Source organism: Mesoplodon bidens (genome assembly GCF_964165515.1).
Source record: "Mesoplodon bidens genome assembly, chromosome: 10".
In the NCBI taxonomy this organism is placed as follows: Eukaryota; Metazoa; Chordata; class Mammalia; order Artiodactyla; family Ziphiidae; genus Mesoplodon; species Mesoplodon bidens.
Window position 1 is genome coordinate 92,072,447 of NC_138172.1, and position 21,905 is coordinate 92,094,351.

General features: G+C 43.6%; 2 protein-coding genes across 2 annotated transcripts in view; one reads left to right on the forward strand and one right to left on the reverse strand.

The window, feature by feature from the left end:
* Window positions 1-1,477: 1,477 nt before the first annotated feature.
* Window positions 1,478-21,905, forward strand: part of NUP153 (nucleoporin 153) — an 80,258-nt gene continuing 59,830 nt past the window's right edge. The window contains exon 1 of the mRNA XM_081247788.1: window positions 1,478-1,808. Coding sequence (XP_081103914.1) covers window positions 1,698-1,808 — 111 coding nt within the window. The 5' untranslated portion in view covers window positions 1,478-1,697. The remainder of the gene's footprint in view (window positions 1,809-21,905) is intronic.
* Window positions 8,982-21,829, reverse strand: LOC308624514 (uncharacterized protein). Its single transcript, XM_081247791.1, has 2 exons — window positions 14,581-21,829; window positions 8,982-13,267 (listed from the first exon to the last, which is right to left on the reverse strand). Exon 1 carries the CDS (start codon window positions 15,386-15,388, stop codon window positions 14,645-14,647), a length of 744 nt encoding a protein of 247 aa, XP_081103917.1. The 5' UTR covers window positions 15,389-21,829; the 3' UTR covers window positions 8,982-13,267; window positions 14,581-14,644.

A 21,905-nucleotide genomic window follows, 5' to 3' on the forward strand; every position in this document is an offset into this window, starting at 1 on the left:
CCAACCTGTTGAGGTTAATATTCATTCTATTTGCAGATGAGGAAACTGAAGCTTAGAAAGAGGATCAGTAACTTCCCCAAGGCTACACAGCTAGTAAGTGATAGATTTTAAATTAAGTCTATTTGACTTCGAAGTTATTTATAAGCTTTAAAACCAATTGTCTCAAATGGAACATTAAGCCTATGTTTCTTCACAGTAGATTTTCTCCCTAAGGTTACTTGTTTGAACTCTTATAGAAAAGCTGGGTTATAGTCCTCGCTTTGACTGCACAGCTCAGTGTCCTCCAGTATGCCACCTGAATTCTCTGGACCCCTGTCTTGTCCGGTGAATGAGGGCTGGACCACGTGATCACCAAGATCTTTCTAACAGTCAGCTCTTACAATCTCTCTACTTTGTGGATGCAGTCTCTGAGCCTAGCTCGCTTATTCACTTTCCTAAATATAATGCCCTCAATTTGGGGCAAATATATGTATATTTTTATTACTGGTAATATACCACTCACCTCTAATGTGAGCTGACTGCTGTAGGTAATCATTTATTGCATTTCCTGTATACCAGGAAATATACTAAGTGCTCCATTTGGATGACCACAACAGCTCTATAAGGTGGATTTTAAAGTTCCCGTTTTATAGGGGGGAGGAAGGTTTTGACTTATCCAAGGTCAAACTAGAGAGTGGTGGAGTGAGAATTCCAGCACTTGTGTGTTTTGACAACAAAGCCCTTATATGTTAATGGAACATTAACGAAACTATGTATTTTCTATTTCTGCTTTAGGCTTAAAGATCATGGACATTGTCTTTTCAACCAGTTTTTTTCTTTTTATAAGGTATTGTTAGCTTCTGTCTGTGATTTTACAATCTGCTCACTTTCTGCCCGCTTTACCAACCAAGGGGAGAAGGAGACTGGGAAGGAGGTTACTCTTTTTGTGCTAAACGCCTCTTTCGAAGTCTACGTTTGCAACGAAGAGCAATAAAGCGAACGGAACCCCTGGCTTTGTGCCTCTGCGGCGAACCGTTCATCTCCTTCCGTGTCCTGAGAATTCGCCTTCTTCCGCTGAACTACGTTTCCCAGCGGCCAGCGCAGCCGAGAGCGCGGGCTCGACCCGCCCTTCCTTCCTCCTCGCCTATCACCCGGTCGCAGCGTGATGATGCAAACTCGTCGGGCGCTGACAAGTGACGACCTTCTGGCTCACGACTGCAGCGGCTTTAGCGGCGTCAATAGACGCAACAGCGGCGACTGCAGGGGCGACGACAACGGCTGGGCGGGCGCTGTGCGCAAAGGGGAGGGGTAGGCGGGCGGCGCCGGCGGCTTCAACTGCGGCAGCTACGGCTAGGGCGACGGAAGAAGAATCCCCAGCAGCCGGCGGTTGAGTTAGGCCCAAGCAGCGCCCGGAGCCGCTCGCACTGTCCTCTGCGGGGGAGCCTCCACAGAGACGGTGACATACACAGAGGCGGGGGTCCGCGGGAGCCTGCCGGACCGGAGCCAGCTCCTCGGCCTCTGTCGCCGCCACCCCCTTCCCTGCCGCCAGCGCGCGTTCTCTCTCCGCTCCTGCTCGCAGCCCCGCGATTCCCGGTGTGCCTGTGCCCCGCTGTGTGGGCAGCGCGTGCGTACTTCTGGGCTGGGGCCGGGCGGGGGGGGGCTCTAAGGCCGTCTCTGCCTCTCCCGCCCCGGAGGGGGAAGCCGCGGAGGCTCACGCCATGGCCTCGGGAGCTGGAGGCATAGGAGGGGGCGGTGGCGGCAAGATCCGGACTCGGCGTTGCCACCAGGGGCCAATTAAACCTTACCAGCAGGGGCGACAACAGCACCAGGTACGGGACCCCGGCGCCGTGGGGGCCTAGCGGGTCGGGAACTGGGCGGGAGTGGACGGGCGGCGAGGGGCCCCGGCGCCCCACGTGGAGCGGACGGGAGGGCCTGAGCGGAGGCCCGAGCGAGGCGGCGGGAGCTCTGGCCGCTGGGGCGGCGACGGGAAGTGGGCTGAGACGGGCCAATCCTGCGGCGCACACGTGTGGTTCGGCCGCCTCTCCCCAGCCCTCTCCGCCTGGGGCTTTCCCCCGACCGGCGCAGGGCGGGAACAGAAATCCTAGGCCACGCTGGGCCTAGAATTCTTCCGTTTTTTGGCGGGGATTGGGGGTTTGGGGGTATTATTCACGTCCTCTCGAGGGAGAAGGAAAAAGATGTGACTGGAGGCCCCTACGCCTGCTGTTTGCTAGTCTCCCGCGTCTTAGCGTGTGTGAGGAGGGGGCTGCCCGGAGGAATCTGCCTCCGGGGCACCCGGGGGTTGTCGGTGCCGCTGTTAGGGCGGAAAGTGGAATAACTTACAACGCGATTAATTAATTCTCCATCTCCCGGTGTCCCTCCCCGATCTGAGAGCACTGGCTTCGATTTTGTTTTGTTTGTTTGTTTGTTTGTTTCTTAACGGGCTTATAGTTAGTGGCACTGGGGCATTTTGAAAGTCCCTCTCCACACTTACGTCTCTTTTCCGTCGCGAGACTCTTTCCTCTCCACTTTTGTCCAATCCCCCCCCGCCACCCCACCCCCCCGCCTCCCCACCCCCCCGCCTTTTATTTTGGAAGCTGGAATTGGCCATTCTGCACAGCTGACCGGGACTCCAGTTCTGATCTCACGCACAAACTATTTTAATGTTACGGGGCGTATTCTAGAAGTTTAGGTACTTTTGACACTCCAGGAATGTTGGTGGTCTTATAATCTAAGCACCCTGTGCATTCGTGGGTGTTTGAAATTATGAAAAGGAGTTTATCCTAATTGTAACTAAGACATTTGATTCTGAGACAACTCCGTTTTTAAAATTTTACTTGTTATGGGGATTGAGTAGGAATATGTTAAGAATATTCTAATAAACGTCACTTACAACACTTTTCAGGGATACTAGGTAGAAGTAAGTGTGGGTCTTAAACCTATAAAAAACACAAAGGTATAGCAAAAGGGTCTGATAACTTGTCGCTTACTGTTAAGGGTAGACTTCCTAGATTGCCTTATTCTGGATGATGATGAATATTGAACACTTCAACATGTTTGGTGCTGGTGTTAAATTGTATTATTAAAAACAGAATTTTAAAAGATTTCAGAGAAATTTCTTAATAGTAAAAATTGTGGTTTATAATATTAGGTAGCTTTCTACTTACGGTTACAGGTCTTGGCCTTACTTTTACCTCCCACCGGTTTTCCCCCAGATATATACCAAAAGAGCTTGGTTTTCAGATTCCTTTGTGAGGAGCAGGGGTACTTGCAGGCAGATTTAAGATTAGAATTCAGGTCACAAGCCTGGCCATTTAACCTAATCCTTTGGTTGAGTGGAAGTTAAACACACATGCTTTCTGTTTTTCCTAAGAATAAATGTCTTTGAGTGCTTTCGTAGATCTCCTCAAAAGAAAGTTACTACATAAAAAAAGAAATTTGTAAATACAGATCATTGGATGGTCTGGACAGAGTTTAGAAAGGAGCTCATATATTCTGAGTGGCAAAAGCCAAAAATCACACCTTATTTTTATTTTTTTTTATTTTTGCGGTACGCGGGCCTCTCACTGTTGTGGCCTCTCCCATTGCGGAGCACAGGCTCCGGATGCGCAGGCTCAGTGGCCATGGCTCACGGGCCCAGCCGCTCCGCGGCATGTGGGATCCTCCCGGACCGGGGCACGAACCCGCGTCCCCTGCATCGGCAGGCGGACTCCCAACCACTGTACCACCAGGGAAGCCCCACACCTTATTTTAAAATGTACTTAGATAAAAATCTAATTTGGGGGAGATGATGCCTTAACGACGTAACACCTATGATCCAAATGGTCTTAGAGCTGGTATGATTTCAGACTGTGTGGTTTTGTTTTAAAGCCTGATAGTTTATCATTTCCCCCTATCTAAAGTACTTTCAGCTTTTTGCCCCACCCATTTAATTGAAAAAGAAAGTACATTTTTAGCTTTTGAATTGGATCAAAGGTGTTTGGGGGTTTCTTAATCAACACTGCAGGTATTAATATTGGCAGATACTACCAAAGAAAAGTATCCAGGAATATACAAAATAATACTTTAAGGATTTTTTTAAAAAAATCTTAAAATAAGGACTTTCTTTGATCCTTACTGGAACTTTTGTGCACTTGTAGACTACCTGGTTGCTGTCAACTATCCTAGGCTGTCGCCTCTGTTTTGCAGCAACTGCTGAGTCATCATGAATAGCAGGGAGCTTCATGACATGGCATGTTTTGTACTCATGTATTTTGATTAAATGTCCAGTGGTTTCTGGGCAAAAACGAAGTTTTTGGGTTGTGTAGTAGAGGCTTGAAAGAAGAATGAGCGATCTGGCACTGTTAGTTAATGGATGTTTGCCATTGCTTGTCAGGCCAACTGGCTTGTGCAGTCACGCAGTACCTGCGACTTTCGCATGTGTTTAAACTGACTTGTAATTTCCTGTTTTGACTTATTCTGGTTTAGCTCTGCTGAGGTATATCTAAAGTTAACATTTTTTTTCCTATTAACTTCTGATCTTTAAAATGGCATCTTGCTTCAAGTTGTGGAGACAAAAATCCATTGTCTTATTCAACTAACTGAAGGGTAGTAACTTAAGAATTGTAGAAGCAAAGATGAAGAACAGCACCAAATGATTAAGTTGATCATTTTCACTTGCCTTCTTTCCTACCCGCTAACTCTTAGCCCAGATGCATTTAGGAAATGGTATCATTTTTCTAGTGGGAGTGAACAGGTCAGTAAAGAGAATGTGCTTAGTTCTTGTCACCTGTTCAGTCTCCTTTCCCCTTTCCTTTTTGTGCAGATTGTCAGGCCCAGAAAGTCAGCTCTGGAGAGGTCAAGCTGCTTTTCTTAATAGCCACCACAAAAAACTTGAGCCCATGGGCAAACCAGAACATTGCCTCTGGAAGAATCTACTGCCACCTCCTGGTGAGAAGGGAACTACTTATTTTTGCCCTTTTTTGGGGGGTGTCCTTCAGAGGTTTTGTCTTCTGGTTTGGAGCTAAGGGAATCCACTCATTTTATCTTCCTAGATGCAGTTTGTCTTACAAGCCAGTTTCTGCATTTAGCTGTTTTTTAAAAAGGGGGGGAGGAAACCCCTTTATCTATTCAGTAGCTTAAATCAGGAGTCTGCAAACGTTTTCTGTAAAGGACCATAGAGTAAATATTTTAGGTTTTGTTGCTGCAGGTTCTTTGTTTTGTTTTTATAACCCTTTAAAAAATGTAAAAATCATTCTTAGCTTGCCGCCTGTATGAAAACAGGCTGAGGGCTGAATTTGGCCCACAGACCGTGGTTTGCCTAATCTTGGTTTATATGATAGTGTAGCTTTTTTTGTTGTTTTGGTAGCTTCTGTATGATACTTTGTCCCAAATAACTATGTCCTGCTTGGATTCTGATGGCAAAAGAGTGTTCTCAGTTTTGAAAAGGAGGGATATTTAATGGCTGAATAATTAACTCATTCCAGAAGTCGCTGAGTAGTTTTGACTTTTGTCTTTATTTGCTTTATCCTAGATGTTTAATTAATACTGTTAGTGAAAATAGAAATGGAAATAGTTGATAGGAAAAAGATGTGCTGTAATACAGTCAGAGCCTCTGAATTTGAATCCCTATTCTGCCAGAACTTGGACAAGTTCTCTCTGCTTAATTTACTCATCTGTAAAGTGGAAATTGTTGGGAGGGGTTAAATGAGATAATATAAGGAAAGCTCTTAGAACAGAGCCTGGCATATAGAGTAAGGACTCATTTGAAATTGTTGTGATTAAGTAGAACCTTTTGATTTAAATGTTTTATTGTCTCTGAATTTTGCTGCCTCTTAGTAGAGGTATTTTTCTTTTATGTACCAAAGTTCAATCTTTTATGGGTTTGTACTATATTTAAAAACTTGTTTTCTTTTCTTTTCCTTTAAACTACCTTAAGCTACATAAAAATACATTATTTTTAACATGTTCCTCATAGAAATGCCAGTCATTTAAGTGTATAGGAAAATAAATCCAAGTGTTAAATTACTTAATGCATAGTAGGTTTTTTTGTTTGTGATGAGAGGCCCTTGTGTGTGATAGTTTATCAATTTACTCACCAGTTTTTCAGATAATGACAAAAGAGCCCAGGTGTCTCCATTTCCTGGAAAGTCCTTTGATGAGGCAATTACCTATTACTTAAGTAGAATGGTCTGATGTCACTAATTAAAACCATTTCATTAGGCACAGAATATTGCAAAGATGTGATGACCTTGTATTTTCAAAAATGTTTTATTTGTAGTTACTTGGCTAATGGTCATGGTTGTTTTATATATATATATATACACACACACATATTTCTCTTTTAGATATCTGTTTTTGGTTTTTTTTAAGATCTTTACTGGACTATAATTGCTTTACAATGTTGTGTTAGTTTCTGCTGTATAACAGGGTGAATCAGCTATATGTATACATATATCCCCATATCCCCTCCCTCTCGCACCTCCCTCCTACCCTCCCTATCCCACCCCTCTAGGTGGTCACAAAGCACTGAACTGATTTCCCTGTGCTATGTGGCTGCTTCCCACTAGCTGTCTATTTTACGTTTGGTAGTGTATATATGTCCATGCCTCTCTCTCACTTCGTTGCAGCTTACCCTTCCCCCTCCCTGTGTCCTCAAGTCCATTCTCTACGTCTGCGTCTTTATTCCTGTCCTGCCCCTAGGTTCATCAGAACCTTTTTTTTTTTTTTTAGATTCCATGTATATATGTTAGCATACGGTATTTGTTTTTCTCTTTCTGACTTACTTCACTCTGTATGACAGACTCTAGGTCCATCCACCTCACTACAAATAACTCAATTTCATTTCTGTTTATGGCTTAGTAATATTCCATTGTATATATGTGCCACATCTTCTTTATCCATTCATCTGTCGATGGACAATTAGGTTGCTTCCATGTCCTGGCTATTGTAAATAGTGCTGCAGTGAACATTGTGGTACATAACTCCTTGAATTACGGTTTTCTCAGGGTATGTGCCCAGTAGTGGGATTGCAGGGTCATATGGTAGCTCTACTTTTAGTTTTTTAAGGAACCTCCATACTGTTCTCCACAGTGGCTGTATCAATTTACATTCCCACCAACAGTGCAAGAGGATTCCCTTTTCTCCACACCCTCTCTAGCATTTATTGTTTGTAGATTTTGTGATGATGGATATTCTGACCGGTGTGAGGTGCTACCTCATGGTAGTTTTGATTTGCATTTCTCTAATGATTAGTGATGTTGAGCATCTTTTCATGTGTTTGTTGACAATCTATATCTTCTTTGGAGAAATGTCTGTTTAGGTCTTCTGCCCATTTTTGGATTGGGTTGTTTGTTTTTTTGATATTGAGCTGCATGAGCTGCTTGTATATTTTGGAGATGAGTCCTTTGTCAGTTGCTTCATTTGCAAATATTTTCTCCCATTCTGAGGGCTGTCTTCATCTTGTTTATGGTTTCCTTTGCTGTGCAAAAGCTTTTAAGTTTCATTAGGTCCCATTTGTTTATTTTTTATTTTATTTCCATTTCTCTAAGAGGTGGGTCAAAAAGGATCTTGCTGTGATTTATGTCATAGAATGTTCTGCTTATGTTTTCCTTTAACAGTTTTATAGTGTCTGGCCTTACATTTAGGTCTTTAATCCATTTTCAGTTTATTTTTGTGTATGGTGTTAGGAAATGTTCTAATTTCATTCTTTTACATGTAGCTGTCCAGTTTTCCCAGCACCACTTATTGAAGAGGCTGTTTTTTCTCCATTGTGTACTCTTGTCTCCTTTATCAAAGATAAGGTGACCATATGTGCGTGGGTTTATCTCTGGGCTTTCTATCCTGTTCCATCCATTTATATTTCTGTTTTTGTGCCAGTACAAGACTATCTTGATTACTGTAGCTTTGTAGTATAGTCTGAAGTCTGGGAGCCTGATTCCTCCAGCTCCGTTCTTCTTTCTCAAGATTGCTTTGGCTATTCGGGGTCTTTTGTGTTTCCATACAAATTTTGAAATTTTTTGTTCTAGTTCTGTGAAAAATAGCAGCAGTAATTTGATAGGGATTGCACTGAATCTGTAGTTTGCTTTGGGTAGTATAGTCATTTTCACAATGTTGATTCTTCCAATCCAGTAACATGGTATATCTCTCCATCTGTTTGTATCATCTTTAATTTCTTTCATCAGTGTCTTATAATTTTCTGCATATAGGTTTTTATCTCCTTAGGTAGGTTTATTCCTAGGTATTTTATTCTTTTTGTTGCAGTGTTAAATGGGAGTGTTTCCTTAATTTCCTTTTCAGATTTTTCAACATGAGTGTATAGGAATGCAAGATTCTGTGCATTAATTTTTTAAAATTAATTTATTTATATTTTTGGCTGTGTTAGGTCTTCGTTGCTGCACGCGGGATTTCTCTAGTTGCGGCGAGTGGAGGCTACTCTTCATTGTGGTGCGCCGGCTTCTCATTGCGGTGGCTTCTCTTGTTGCAGAGCATGGGCTCTAGAGCACAGGCTCAGTAGTTGTGACACAGAGGCTTAGTTGGTCTGCAGCATGTGGGATCTTCCCAGACCGTGGCTTGAACCCGTGTCCCCTGCATTGGCAGGCAGGTTCTTAACCACTCTGCCACCAGGGAAGCCCCTGTGCTTTAATTTTGTATCCTGCCACTCTACCGTATTCATTGATTAGCTCTCGTAGTTTTCTGGTAGCATCTTTAGGATTCTCTATGTATAGTGTCATGTCATCTGCAAACAGTGACAGCTTTACTTCTTTTCTGATTTGGATTTCTTTTATTTCTTTTTCGTCTCTGATTGCTGTGGCTAAAACTTCCAAAACTATGTTGAATAAGAGTGGTGAGAGTGGGCAACCTTGTCTTGTTCCTGATCTTAGAGGAAATGGTTTCAGTGTTTCACCCTTGAGAACAATGTTGGCTGTGGGTTTGTCATATATGGCCTTCATTATGTTGACGTAGGTTCCCTCTGCCTACTTTCTGGAGAGTTTTTATCATAAATGGGTGTTGAATTTTGTCAAAAGCTTTTTCTGCATTTATTGAGATGATCATATGGTTTTTATCCTTCAGTTTGTTAATATGGTGTATCACATTGATTGACTTGCCTATACTCAAGAATCCTTGGATTCCTGGGATAAACCCCACTTGATCATGGTGTATGATCCTTTTAATGTGCTGCTGGATTCTGTTTGCTAGTATTTTGTTGAGGATTTTTGCATCTGTGTTCATCAGAGATATTGGCCTGTAGTTTTCTTTCTTTGTGACATTTGTCTGGTTTTGGTATCAGGGTGATGGTGGCCTCATAGAATGAGTTTGGGAGTGTTCCTCCCTCTGCTATATTATGGAAGAGTTTGAGAAGGTTAGGTGTTAACTCTTCTCTAAATGATAGAATTTGCCTGTGAAGCCATCTGGTCCTGGACTGTTGTTTGTTGGAAGATTTTTAATCACAGTTCCAATTTCAGTGCTTGTGATTGGTTTGTTTATATTTTCTATTTCTGGTTCAGTTTTGGAAGGTTGTGCTTTTCTAAGAATTCCAGGTTGTCCATATTATTGGCATATGTAGTTGCTTGTAGTAATCTCTCTTGATCCTTTGTATTTCTGCAGTGTCAGTTTTTACTTCCCCTTTTTCATTTCTAATTTTATTGATTTGAGTCTTCTCCCTTTTTCTTCTTGATGAGTATGGCTAATGGTTTATCAATTTTGTTTATCTTCTCAAAGAACCAGCTTTTGGTTTTATTCATCTTTGCTATTGTTTCCTTCATTTCTTTTTCAGTTATTTCTGATCTGATCTCTATGATTTCTTTCCTTCTGCTAACTTTGGGGTGTTTTTGTTCTTCTTTCTCTAATTGCTTTAGGTTAGGTTGTTTGAGATTTTTCTTGTTTCTTGAGGTAGGATTGTATTGCTATAAACTTCCCTCTTAGAACTGCTTTTGCTGCTTCCCATAGGTTTTGGGTCATCGTGTTTTCCTTGTCATTTGCTTCCTAGGTATTTTTTGATTTCCTCTTTGATCTCTTCAGTGATCTCTTGGTTATTTAATAATGTATTGTTTAGCCTCCACGTGTTTGTGTTTTTTACATTTTTTCCTTTTATTGATAACTAGTCTCATAGCATTGTGGTCAGAAGAGAAACTTGATACAATTTCAGTTTTCTTAAATTTACCAAGGCTTGCTTTGTGACCCAAGATATGATCTATCCTGGAGAATGTTCCATGAGCACTTGAGAAGAAAGTGTATTCTGTTATTTTTAGATGGAATGTCCTATAAATATCAATTAAGTCCATCTTGGTTAATGTATCATTTAAAGCCTGTGTTTTCTTATTTTCATTTTGGTTGATCTATCCATTGGTGAAAGTGGCGTGTTAAAGTCCCCTACTGTTATTGTGTTACTGTCGATTTCCCCTTTTATGGCTGTTAGCATTTGCCTTATGTATTGAGGTGCTCCTATGTTGGGTACATAAATATTTGCAGTTGTTATACCTTCTTCTTGGATTGATCCCTTGATCATTATGTCATATCCTTCTTTGTGTTTTGTAATGGTCTTTATTTTAAAGTCTATTTTGTCTGATATGAGAATTGCTACTCCAGCTTTCTTTTGATTTCCATTTGCATGGAATATCTTTTTCCATCCCCTCACTTTCAGTCTGTATGTGTCCCTAGATTTGAAGTGGGTCTCTTGTAGACAGCATATGTATGGGTCTTGTTTTTGTATCCATTCAGCCAGTCTGTGTCTTTGGTTGGAGCATTTAATCCATTTACATTTAAGGTAATTATCGATATGTATGTTCCTATTACCATTTGCTTAATGTTTTGGGTTTGTTTTTTAAGTCTTTTCCTTCTCTTGTGATTCCTGCCTAGAGAGGTTCCTTTAGCATTTGTTGTAGAGCTGGTTTGGTGGTGCTGAATTCTCTTAACTTTTGCTAATCTGTAAAGGTTTTAATTTCTCCATCAAATCTGAATGAGATCCTTGCTGGGTAGAGTAATCTTGGTTGTAGGTTCTTCCCTTTCATCACTTTAAATATGTCCTGCCACTCCCTTCTGGCTTGCAGAGTTTCTGCTGAAAGATCAGCTGTTAACCTTATGGGGATTCCCTTGTATGTTATTTGTTGCTTTTCCCTTGCTGCTCTTAATATTTTTTCTTTGTATTTAATTTTTGATAGTTTGATTAATATGTGTCTTGGCATGCTTCTTCTTGGATTTATCCTGTATGGGACTCTGCACTTCCTGGACTTGATTGACTATTTCCTTTCCCATGTTAGGGAAGTTTTCAATTATAATCTCTTCAAATATTTTCTCAGACCCTTTCTTTTCTTCTTCTGGGATCCCTGTAGTTTGAATGTTGGTTCGTTTAGTGTTGTCCCAGAGGCTTCTGAGACTGTCCTCAATTTTTTTCATTTTTTTTTTTTTATTCTGCACTGCAGTAGTTATTTCTGCTCTTTTATCTTCCAGGTCACTTATCTGTTCTTCTGCCTCAGTTATTCTGCTATTGGTTCCTTCTAGAGAATTTTTAATTACATTTATTGTGTTGTTCATCTCTCTTTGCTCTTTAGTTCTTCTAGACCCTTGTTAAGTGTGTCTTGTATTTTCTCCATTCTGTTTCCAATATTTTGGATCATCTTTACTGTCATTACTCTGAATTTTTTTTGGGTAGTTGCCTATTTTGTGTTCATTTATTTGGTCTTGTAGGTTTTTACCTTGCTCCTTAGTCTGTAATACATTTTTTAGTCGTTTCTTTCTTTTTTTGGGGGGGGGATGGTGCTGTATTCCTGTCCTGCTGGTTGTTTGGCCTGAGACATCTAGCGCTTGAGTTTGCAGGCAGTTGGATAGAGCCAGTTCTTGATGCTGAGATGAGGACTTCCGGGAGGCCTCACTCCGATTGATATTCCCTGGTGTCTGAGGTTCTCTGTTAGTCCAGTGGTTTGGACTCAGAGCTCCCACCACAGGAGCTCAGCCCTAACCTCTGGCCTGGGAACCAAGATCCTGCAAGCTTTGTGGCATGGTAAAAAAAAAAAAGAAAGAAAAAAGAAAGAGAAAAGGAGCAGTACAGTATCAAAGAATAAAAAAGAAAATAAAATTAGAAAGAAATAATATATTAGGAAAAATAAAACTGTAGTTGAAACAACTGCAACAAGGTAAAATAAAACTACAACAGATAAAAGAAAAACAAGGGGCGGGGGGACAAGCCAAAAGGAGAGAACAATGACAAGGTATAAAGAATAAAATAAAATTAGAAAAATAAAAGATTTATTAGGGAAAATAAAAATATAAAAGAATTGGAACAATGAATCAACAAGGTAAAACAGAATCTCAATCTAAAAGAGGAAAAAAGAAAATAAAAAAGCCTTGGCTATGGGAGTCAAAAAAAGCTTGGTGAAGTTTAGGTGTGGGTGGAACTGAGTCAGGAGCGAGGTTTAGCGTTGGGTGGGGCCCAGGCAGGGTGACTGTTCAAGCGTGGGGCGGGGCCTCTGCTTAGGACCTGCTTGGAAAGGGAGAGGCGGCACCTCCAAAGGAGGGCCTGCAGAGTGTGGAGCTCCTGGGGCCCTGGTTAAGGGTGTGTGGGAGGGGTGTAAGCCCAGGGCGTTGGAAGGGGTCTCAGAGGCGATCTCTGAGGGTAGAGATGGGGCCCTGGGTGGGGGGGCAGGGGTGGGGCTTGGGCTCTGCGCAGCAGGAGTGGGGCTCCGAGGGCAGAGGATTAGGCCTGGGAGACCAGCAGGCGTCCTGGTGCCCAAGCGGACAGGGAGAGCACGCCCCGTTCCCTTCCGTTCCTTTGTGCCCCTCCCCCACCGTCTCCCCCAGTGTCTCTCCCGTCGTCGCTGGACCCCTAGCCGGGGTGGGTCCCGCTGCTGTAGGACCCCCTCCCTTCCCCTAGCCACACCTCAGGGGTGCCGGTCCCAGAGTTCCGGCCTTTACTTTTGCTCCCCCTTCCCTCCCTCCCACTCCCTCAGGACCCATGCAGCTGGAGGGGCCCTTGGTGAGCACAGGATCAGGCCCGGGATCTCAGCAGGCTCCCGGGGGCCCACGTGGGCAGGGGAAACCTGACCGTGCTCCCTTTTGATCCTCTGCCCCCCAGTGGTTCCCCAATTTCCCCCTTCGGGCGTGGGATCCCTTCCCCTCCCCCAGCCGCCCCTTAGGGGCACCAGTCCCGTCCCGCCTCCACTTCTCCCCCTTCACTCCCCCCACGCCCCCCGTCCTACCTGGTTGCTGGGGGTTCTTCCCGTGTCTGTGGTCCCCCACTGGTGCCTGGTAGGTGCCCTAGTGGTGAGGAGACGCGAATTCAGCGTCCTCCTAGTCCGCCATCTTAACTCCGCCCTCTCTGTAATATATTTTGAAAGGATTTCTTCTGTGTTGCTAAGCCCAGTTGAAAGTCTTGCCACCAGATACAATTTACTGTTTACTATTGGAAAAAGGATGGTAGAATGCCTCTTCTGTCTAAAGATATTTCATTTTCCCTGCCCCTTTGCTTGTGACTTAAAGAATAAACTTTTACACCTAGTTTTCAAACAGATTGTGAAAGGAAAGTGACAATATCTTGTAGATAACTTTTAGTGGATTAAATTGCTTTAGGCTTTTATTGTGTCTCCTATTGCTAGTTTGAAAGGTCTTTTAGGGACTCCTTTTCTTGTCCTTGTTGTTTGATTACTGTTAATTATCTATTAATACCACCTGTATAATGTAGATCTCTAAAAATAAGAGACTAAGCCAGGTCATGTTTCTCCTTCCTGAATTAGTGTTAGAGTCTTAAAGGACGTTGAAAATTGTGGCCAGTTGTAATTTAAAATTTTCTTAGCTACAATAACTATTATGCTCATTTTTAAAAAAATTAATTAAGTTTATTTTTGGCTGCATTGGGTCTTTGTTGCAGCGAGCGGGGCTACTCTTCATTGCAGTGGCTTCTCTTTGTTGCAGAGCGCGGGCTCAGTACTTGTGCCGGCAGAGAGATATGGGAGAGCAAGGTGTATGGGTTTGGTACTACTGGGTGGAGAGGAATTATGGCCTCATTGATTAGTCGGAGGTCCTGGACCAGGCGATAATCCCCAGAGGCCTTGCGGACAGGCAGGATGGGGGTGTTGCAGGGAGAGTCAGTGGGGATAAGGAGTCCCTGGTTTAGGAGTCTGGTGATAATAGGTTGTAGGCCCCTAAGGTGAGTCTCAGAGATGGGAAATTGGGGCCTTGATGGAAATTTGGAGGGGTCCTTTAGGCGGATGAGGACGGGGGAATGGTGTGTTGCTATTATGGGCTTAGAAGTATCCCAGACTTGGGGATTGATTGGGTTCGGTGTGATTGGAAGAGGGGGATAGGAGGGGGAGGGTTCTAGAGACAGGCCGAGAAGAGGAAGCAGGAGTTGGGAGGAGGGGACCTTAGGGTCAAGTCTAACCAGCTGGAGGGAGGCCCCTAAGTGGAAAAGGACATCTCAGCCTAGCAAGGGAACTGGGCAGGTTGGTATGACTAAGGAATGAGTAAAAGGGAGGCCTTCGATATGACATGGGAGTGGACCGGTCTGGAGTGGGAAGGATGGTTTGCCATCAGTACCCATGACCGAGATCTGGGAAGGAGAAACTGGCCCGGAATAAGTAGGCAGGACCGAATAGGTAGCCCCCGTGTCCACCAGAAATGAGATGGACTTACCCGCTACCTGTAGCGTTACCCTGGGCTCGGCGAGGGTGATGGGGGTCTTCGAGTCCGGGCGCTGTCAGTCGTCAGCCAATCCCAGCAGTTCGAGTGGTAATGCCGTGGGGTCGGCCTGCCCCCCGCGTGGAGATGCCGAGGGAGGGCCAGTCGTAGGGCAGTCACTCTTCCAGTGGCCCGTTAGCCCGCAGCTGGGACAGGGCTTAGTAGGAGGTCGGGGATTGGGACATTGGCGAGCCCAGTGGCCTTCTTTTCCGCATTTGAAGCAGGCCCCCGGCGGGGTTGCCTTTTGCGGACCCCGTGGATGCTGTGATCCATGGGAGATGGCCGGCCTTAGGGCGGCTACAAGAGCTTGGATTTGGAGGGCCACCTTCTGGTGCATCCGAGCCTGTCGGCTGGATTCTGCCAAATCCTCACGGCCATTGTAGACTTTAAAGGCCATCTTTAACAGATCTCGAATAGGGGTTTGAGGGCCGTCTTCTGCCCGTTTTAATTTCTTTCGGATGTCCGGGGCTGATTGGGTGATAAAGTGGGTGGCTAGGACCGCTGCCCTTGCTGGGATGTCGGGATCCAGCCGGGTGTAGAGAGTTAAGGCCTCTGTAAGGCGATTGAGAAAGATAGCTGGATTTTCGTTAGGTTCTTGGGTTATCTCTTTTAGTTTTTCAAAATGGACTACCCTATGAGCAGCAGCCTGCATGCCAGCCAGGAGGCATTGGATCATGAGGTCGCGTTTACGACGGCCATTTTGGCCATCCTGATAAGTCCAGCCTGGATCGGTGCCAGGTACGGCAGTCGCTCCGACAGGCATGGAGTTGTCGGTAAGGTGAACCTGATCTGCATGGTTTCGGGCAGCAGTTTGAATTCTTTCCCTCTCATTAGGGGTCAGAGTAGAAGATAGGATCACAAAGATATCGTGCCAGGTTAGATCGTAAGCTTGAGAGAGGTAGCGAAATTCTTTGATGTAGCGGGAAGAGTCGGCAGAAAAGGAGCCTAATCGCTTTTCTATTTGAGAGAGATCTTGGAGGGAAAAGGGAACACGAACTCTAACTACTCCTTCCGCTCCTGCCACCTCCCTCAGAGGGCAGACGAGATTTGGATCTTGGGAGTCGTGAGAGCGTGTATGTGCACTAATTGGCGAAGCAAGGGGCGTGGCAGGAGAAACCGTTGAGGGAGGCGGGGAGCGGTTGGATGGACCGTTGAGGGAGGTGGGGGAGCGGTTGGATGGGCTGGAGCGGGTTCGGGAGGAGGAGGGACTGCTTCAGGGTTGGGTGGAGGTTGGAGCGGAGCTCTGGAGCGGGGAGAGGTGAGAGATTCGGGTGGGTCCGCTAGTGGAGAGGCGTCATCGTCAAAGGAAATGAGGGGCTTGGATGTAGGAGATGTCTGGCAAGAAGGATCTGGGAAGTGGAGCAATCGACGCGGAGGGAGGGGCGGGAGCGTAACTACCAGAAGGCCTGAACGTAGGGGACCTCGGGCCATTTGCCCGTCCTGCGGCAGTAATTATCTAGATCACGGAGGATGTTAAAATCGAAAGTCCCTTCAGGAGGCCATTTTGGATTGATTGTCTAGAGGATATTGTGGCCAGGCCACAGTGGAATAGAAAATAAGCCGTCGGCGACGGAGATCTTGGGAGAAACCGAGGGCTGTAAAATTGGCAAGGAGACACCCCAGGGGCGTCTTAGAATCTGGTTTCGATTGTGAGGTTCCCATGACCCCCAGTCTGTCCCTGAGTGAATGGAGAGGGAGAGAGGCGTCCCTGGTCTCAGTCTCCAATTCACGGCAGGTCGGAGGGCGGTCAGGCAATTGGGACGTCTCCACAGTTGCCCAAGGCCCGGAGAGAGGACGGAGGAGTCCCTGACGCGGCCGCGATTAGGGACAGGGAGTCTGGCGGGTAGGGACTCTGGGGTTCGGAGGGAACAAGGGAGCGGGACTTACTCCGTTTTCTGCCGGATCGGGTGGATGAGTAGAGGTTCCCTGGTTGTCTCCTGGGGGAGGGGAGGAGCGGCCCGCGCGGTAACCCGCGGGGCTTGGTACCCCTCCCGGGTTTCGGCACCAAATGTAAGGTTGGATCTTAACAAACGGCACCGCGAAATGGAGGAAAGCTTCAAGTGAGCTTTATTAGGGGGCGCTCCCGGGCGAGGCTCACTGGTCCGAGAGAAAGGGGCCAGAGAAGTCGCACCCGGGCGAGGGCTGGGCAAGATTTTATAGGGGAAGAAGGGAAAGGGGTGTGGTGAATCTGGGAGGGCGCAGGGTATTCCTTATTTGGTGGTCTCTTCGGGTATCGTGGCATATCTGGTGCCGGTTACATCAGTCTTGGGACCGTTAGTCCCGCCCCTCGAAAGGGGGGAAGGCTGGGCCGGGTGGAAGGTCCCCAGGTCAGTTCCTGGAACTGGGTGTCCGGAAAGTCTCCAGGTCAGTTTCTGGAACTGGGTGGTCCGGAGAGTTTCGGTCTGATGCAACCTGTGAATCTGATTGCGTTCCCCTGCCTCGGGCCAGTTGGCCTTACAATATATAGGATTTTTTTTTCCATTACAAATGAGTTGAGTTAGGATTGTAGAAGAACCTTGTCCCACCTCAGCCTCTTTCATTAACCCTTGAACTCAGGTTAAATAAAATTTGAAAAGCTAATATATTCACAGTACCTTACAAATTGGATGTGCTTGATAGGTGTATAGTATTGAATTGAATTTACTTCTGGCCCCCAAATTGAGTATTTATTCTAGATCTCAGTGACATTTTGATAGTGTTGTTGTTGTGAGGTTTTTTGTTTTTGTTTTTGTTTTGTTTTTGCCACGTTTGCCAAATGAAGAATGCTTAGTTCTTGAGGAGAAAAAAAATCCAATCATTTTAACCAGTCCAGGTTTAAAGATTCACTCCTGTAAATCCTTGACTTTAACTTCATTACTTAGGATCATCTGGTGTAGACTTTGCTTTGGCTACGAGGAGTATTTTAAAGATTTTAATGCCCTGTTTGTTTTGTTGCTTTTTCTAATAAGCCCTTCATTAATTTTTCTTTCTTTGACTACTTTTCTGCTTCTGTTCATTTAGTTGGCTTTGTTTTATTTATCATTCCAGAGGATGGTTCAGTTTTCCCATGCTCTTGGCTAACTTCACAAGTTGTTTTTTGGAGGAAGGACTATTAGTGTGGCAACAAAAATAATATTTGTTTAAGCTGAAGCTATTATACCAAGCAAATGTATTATTTATTTTTTTGAATTCTAGGATTATTGATGTCCTTTTTTGAAACTTGCCACAGCATATTCGTATGTGGGAATAAAAAGCTGGTTGACTAGTGCAGCTGTAGAAAAAAAATAAAATCATGCACCAGCTAATCTGTGCACTGTACAGACCTGTTGCCTACCTTCACAGAGCTGATCCTCCAGGGGAGGTGATAGACTGTGATTACCATCCCATATGCCAGATTGCCTGTAGGAAGTACAGGGTGCTGTTGGTGCATGTAAGTGAGTGACTGTCCTAGACTTGGAGGATCAGAGAAGATGTTCTGTAGGAAAACTTAAACATCAAGTTATAATGATGGCAGTTATGCTTACCACTGAAGCCTGTGGAAGTGGAGAGAAAGCTATTCTGGTAAAGTAGGACTTGAGTATTCACTCCTTAGTAGACCTTTACTCAGTGTACCTCTTTCCCCCTCAAGGTTGGTTGGTTTGTTTGCTTGTTTATTTTTAATATCACAGAACATTCTTTCTTCAAGTCCATATAGGAAGCTGATTTTCCCCATTCCTGTAAAGACCTGAAGTATATTATCTCAATAACTCCTGAAAAGGTAGACCTTCTTTGGTGATTGTAAAAGGAACCTTTTCTTCCATAAGAAAACTATTTTTCCCCTTTTCTAACTTCCTTCACTTTTTCTCAGTTTTCCATTAGTGGCTGAAGTACTTCGAAACTCATAAAAATTGCCCGCCAGGGAAGTACTTCTCCAAATCTATATGATAGACAGGGTCCCTTACATCTTCAGTCTACCCTATTCTGTGCATAATCAGGAGATTTCTTTTCCCTAACAGTTTTTTAAACTTCTAATATCTGGTAGTTGGTTATTTACTATAAATAAGCATGTTAAGTCTTTAACTGGAAATAAAAGAGATTCAAAGGTAGCCTTTTATGTTTTACTTCTGTTTACTTCTATATTTGATTTTCAGAATTCATATTATAAAGTAGGTATTTATGAAAGTTGGTATAATGGTATGACATCTTTGATGAGATAATCTTGGAAACAGTTTATTTTGTAGTTAAGTTTATACTCAGGGTTATGTTTATCATGGCCTTAATTCGGAAACTTGTCAGAGTTTTTAGATGATTTTAGTACAGTGTTTCTCAAACTTTATAATTTGCGTAAGAATCGCCATAAGAGCTTGTTAAAACAAATTTACATTTCTAACATGCCCTTAGGTGACACCAAACCAAGGCTGCTGGTCTGAAGATTCCAATTTGAGAACCACTTTTTTAGGCTTTTTTATAGTCACTAGATGAGCCACAGAACAAAAGGTTACATGTACATTCTCACACGTACACGTATGTGCACACCCACATGATTAAAGGGGAATTTTGAAGGATCAAAATAGTTATTTCAGGTCTATCAGATTTTGCATTTATTAACAACGTTATGAGAAGCTTGGATGGCATGTGCCAAGGACATTCCTACATTTGAGTCTTTGCACCTTTTGCTTCCTCAGCCTATAATACTTCTCTGCTAGAAACGTATATGGCTCATTTCTCACTTTTTCAGGTCTTTGCATATATAAAATGACTATCCCCATTTTGCTTCCCTGCTTTATTGTTGCCCATAGCACTGAATCACCATATCATGTGTTACATGTTATACGTATTTGTCTCCCTAACTTAGAATCTAAGCTCCAAGAGGGCAGGAACCTGTTCCTGTTTTTTATCCCTAGTGTTCTTGCCTGACATGTAGTATGTGATCAACAAGTATAGATTGAATGAAGAAAAGCAATGTTTGCCTTTTACCTCTGTGATCTAGATAAGATTTTAAAATATTCATCAGGGTAAGCCTCTTTCCTGGTCCGTTTATGTACTGTTTTACAGAGAAAACAGTTGGATATAACTTTTGGATAGTAAGTGCTTCCCCAAGTGTGGTATATGTGTTCCATTGTTGCTAAAGAAGATGAATCTAACTGATACGTGGACTGACTTTTTATTTTTCATGTTAATTAGAAAACAAATTTAACAAGTACACTAAGGACCCAACGGGAAACAGTTCTCCAGATGGTTCAGCTGAAATATCTTTAAGAAAGAGTCTACTCAAAGATATGGTGGTGATTAAAGGAATACATGCGGGATAGCAGGATACCCAGAGACTAGCAACAGTGGGAAGCTGCTACCATCCCTAGGACTGGATGGATAAAGGGAAGAAATTGTGTAACTGGAGTGGAGGAAGGGCTACCTGGCTGGAGCTGTAGTTTTGGAGAAGGGGCGCTTGAGCAGAGGGAGCACAGGAAGAAAGACTTCTCTTTCCTTCCATCCTCTAATATCTAATATCCTCCAGAATCTCTCATGAGCCAATCCAGAAGCCAGTTTGTTGAGACAGCCAGTCAGGAATGGTGTCAGGGCAGCGCAAGTGAAGACCAGTACAGCATCAGATTTGTGATTTGGTAGATTTTATTGTGTAGGAAAAACTGTTTATTAAGAGAAATAAAATAAATAGAAAACCATTAAATAACAGTACAGGTAAAGATCATGGCTAAAGTTTGGGAAACACTGGGGAAATAGTTATTAATCCTCATTGTATTCAGCACAGTCCACAATAAGATTTGTTTTCCTGATTCATTAAATAGCATTTTAATATTATGATATATTTTAATTATTGTCTGACTAGTACTCCACATGTATGTTTTCCAGATAACTGAATATTAAGATTTAAGTATACATAATTTTATTCACCTCTTGTAGAGGGATTTCTTCCCTGAAATGTATTGTGATTTCCTGAAATGTATCTAATTTCCTAATCTCTTTAATTAGATTGGTGGTTCTCAAACTGTAGCATACATCAGATTCACTTGGGAAGGTTTGTGAAAACAGGTGGGCCCTATCTCCTGAATTTAGTAGGGCTGGGATTGGGCCTTAGGTAATGCAGATATAAATGGTGAGGGGACCACATCTTGGGAACCACTAGTACTAGGGTATACTGAGCTTAATTTAACTTTTCTTGATGACTTAGGGTCATTTACCCTATAGAGGCATATTGAAGTAAGGGGATATTTCCTTTTAATAACGGTTCCAGGTCAGTTTTAGCATCTGTATTTGATTTTGTTGTCAAGTGCATCATGCTGACATTCATTGTGCCACTAGTAATTCCTCTCTCTCACTGTAATTTTTTTTTAAATTTGTTTATTTTATTTATTTATTTTGGGCTGCATTGGGTCTTTGTTGCTGTGTGCGGGCTTTCTCTAGTTGAGGCAAGCGGGGGCTACCCTTCGTTGTGGTGTGGGGACTTCTCATTGTGGTGGCTTCTCTTGTTGCGGAGCACAGGCTCCAGGTGCACGGGCTTCAGTAGCTGTGGCCCATGGGCTCAGTACTTGTGGTGCACGGGCCCAGCCGCTCCACGGCATGTGGGATCTTCCCAGACCAGGGCTCGAACCCGTGTCCCCTGCATTGGCAGGCGGATTCTTACCCACTGCGCCACCAGGGAACCCCTCTCACTGTAATTTTGTACTGAGCTGCTCTGGGCTGAGACTAAATAAATTGGTTACATTTTAGTTGAGAAAAGAGAAGGTCTCCAAGCAAAATTCATGAGTTTCAACGAAGGAGCTTTTTTTTTTTTTAATCCATTTTGCCTGTTCAATTTTTACTGATTATTCTCCACAATACCTAATGCTGCCACATAAGTGACCTTTGGTTAAGTACGGTGCTAATTTTAAGTTGTTCTGTACTTGCCTCCTTCAGTGAGTAGAGATCACAGGAATCTCTGATACTTTTAGTAGCTAAACACCTTAGAGGAAGTCTACAAAACATTTATTTCACACTAAATTCTTGCTATAGTGCCTTAATGTCACTTTGTATCAAGTGTGTCTTTTTTTTTTCTTATTTAAACTGTGTTATGTATTGCAAGCACTTTCAAGTCTTTTGGAATATGGGGAGGGGGTAAATAAATATTTAAATATAAATAATTAGCAAAATAATAAACATGAATGTTTTTATAAATATTAAATCTTGGAATAGGTATAGAATCTTTCTTTCCAAAGAAACTAATACTGTGTAACATTGGCATAGAAAAGGGGAACAGTGTGGGCTTCCCTGGTGGCGCAGTGGTTGAGAGTCCGCCTGCCGATGCAGGGGACACGGGTTCGTGCCCC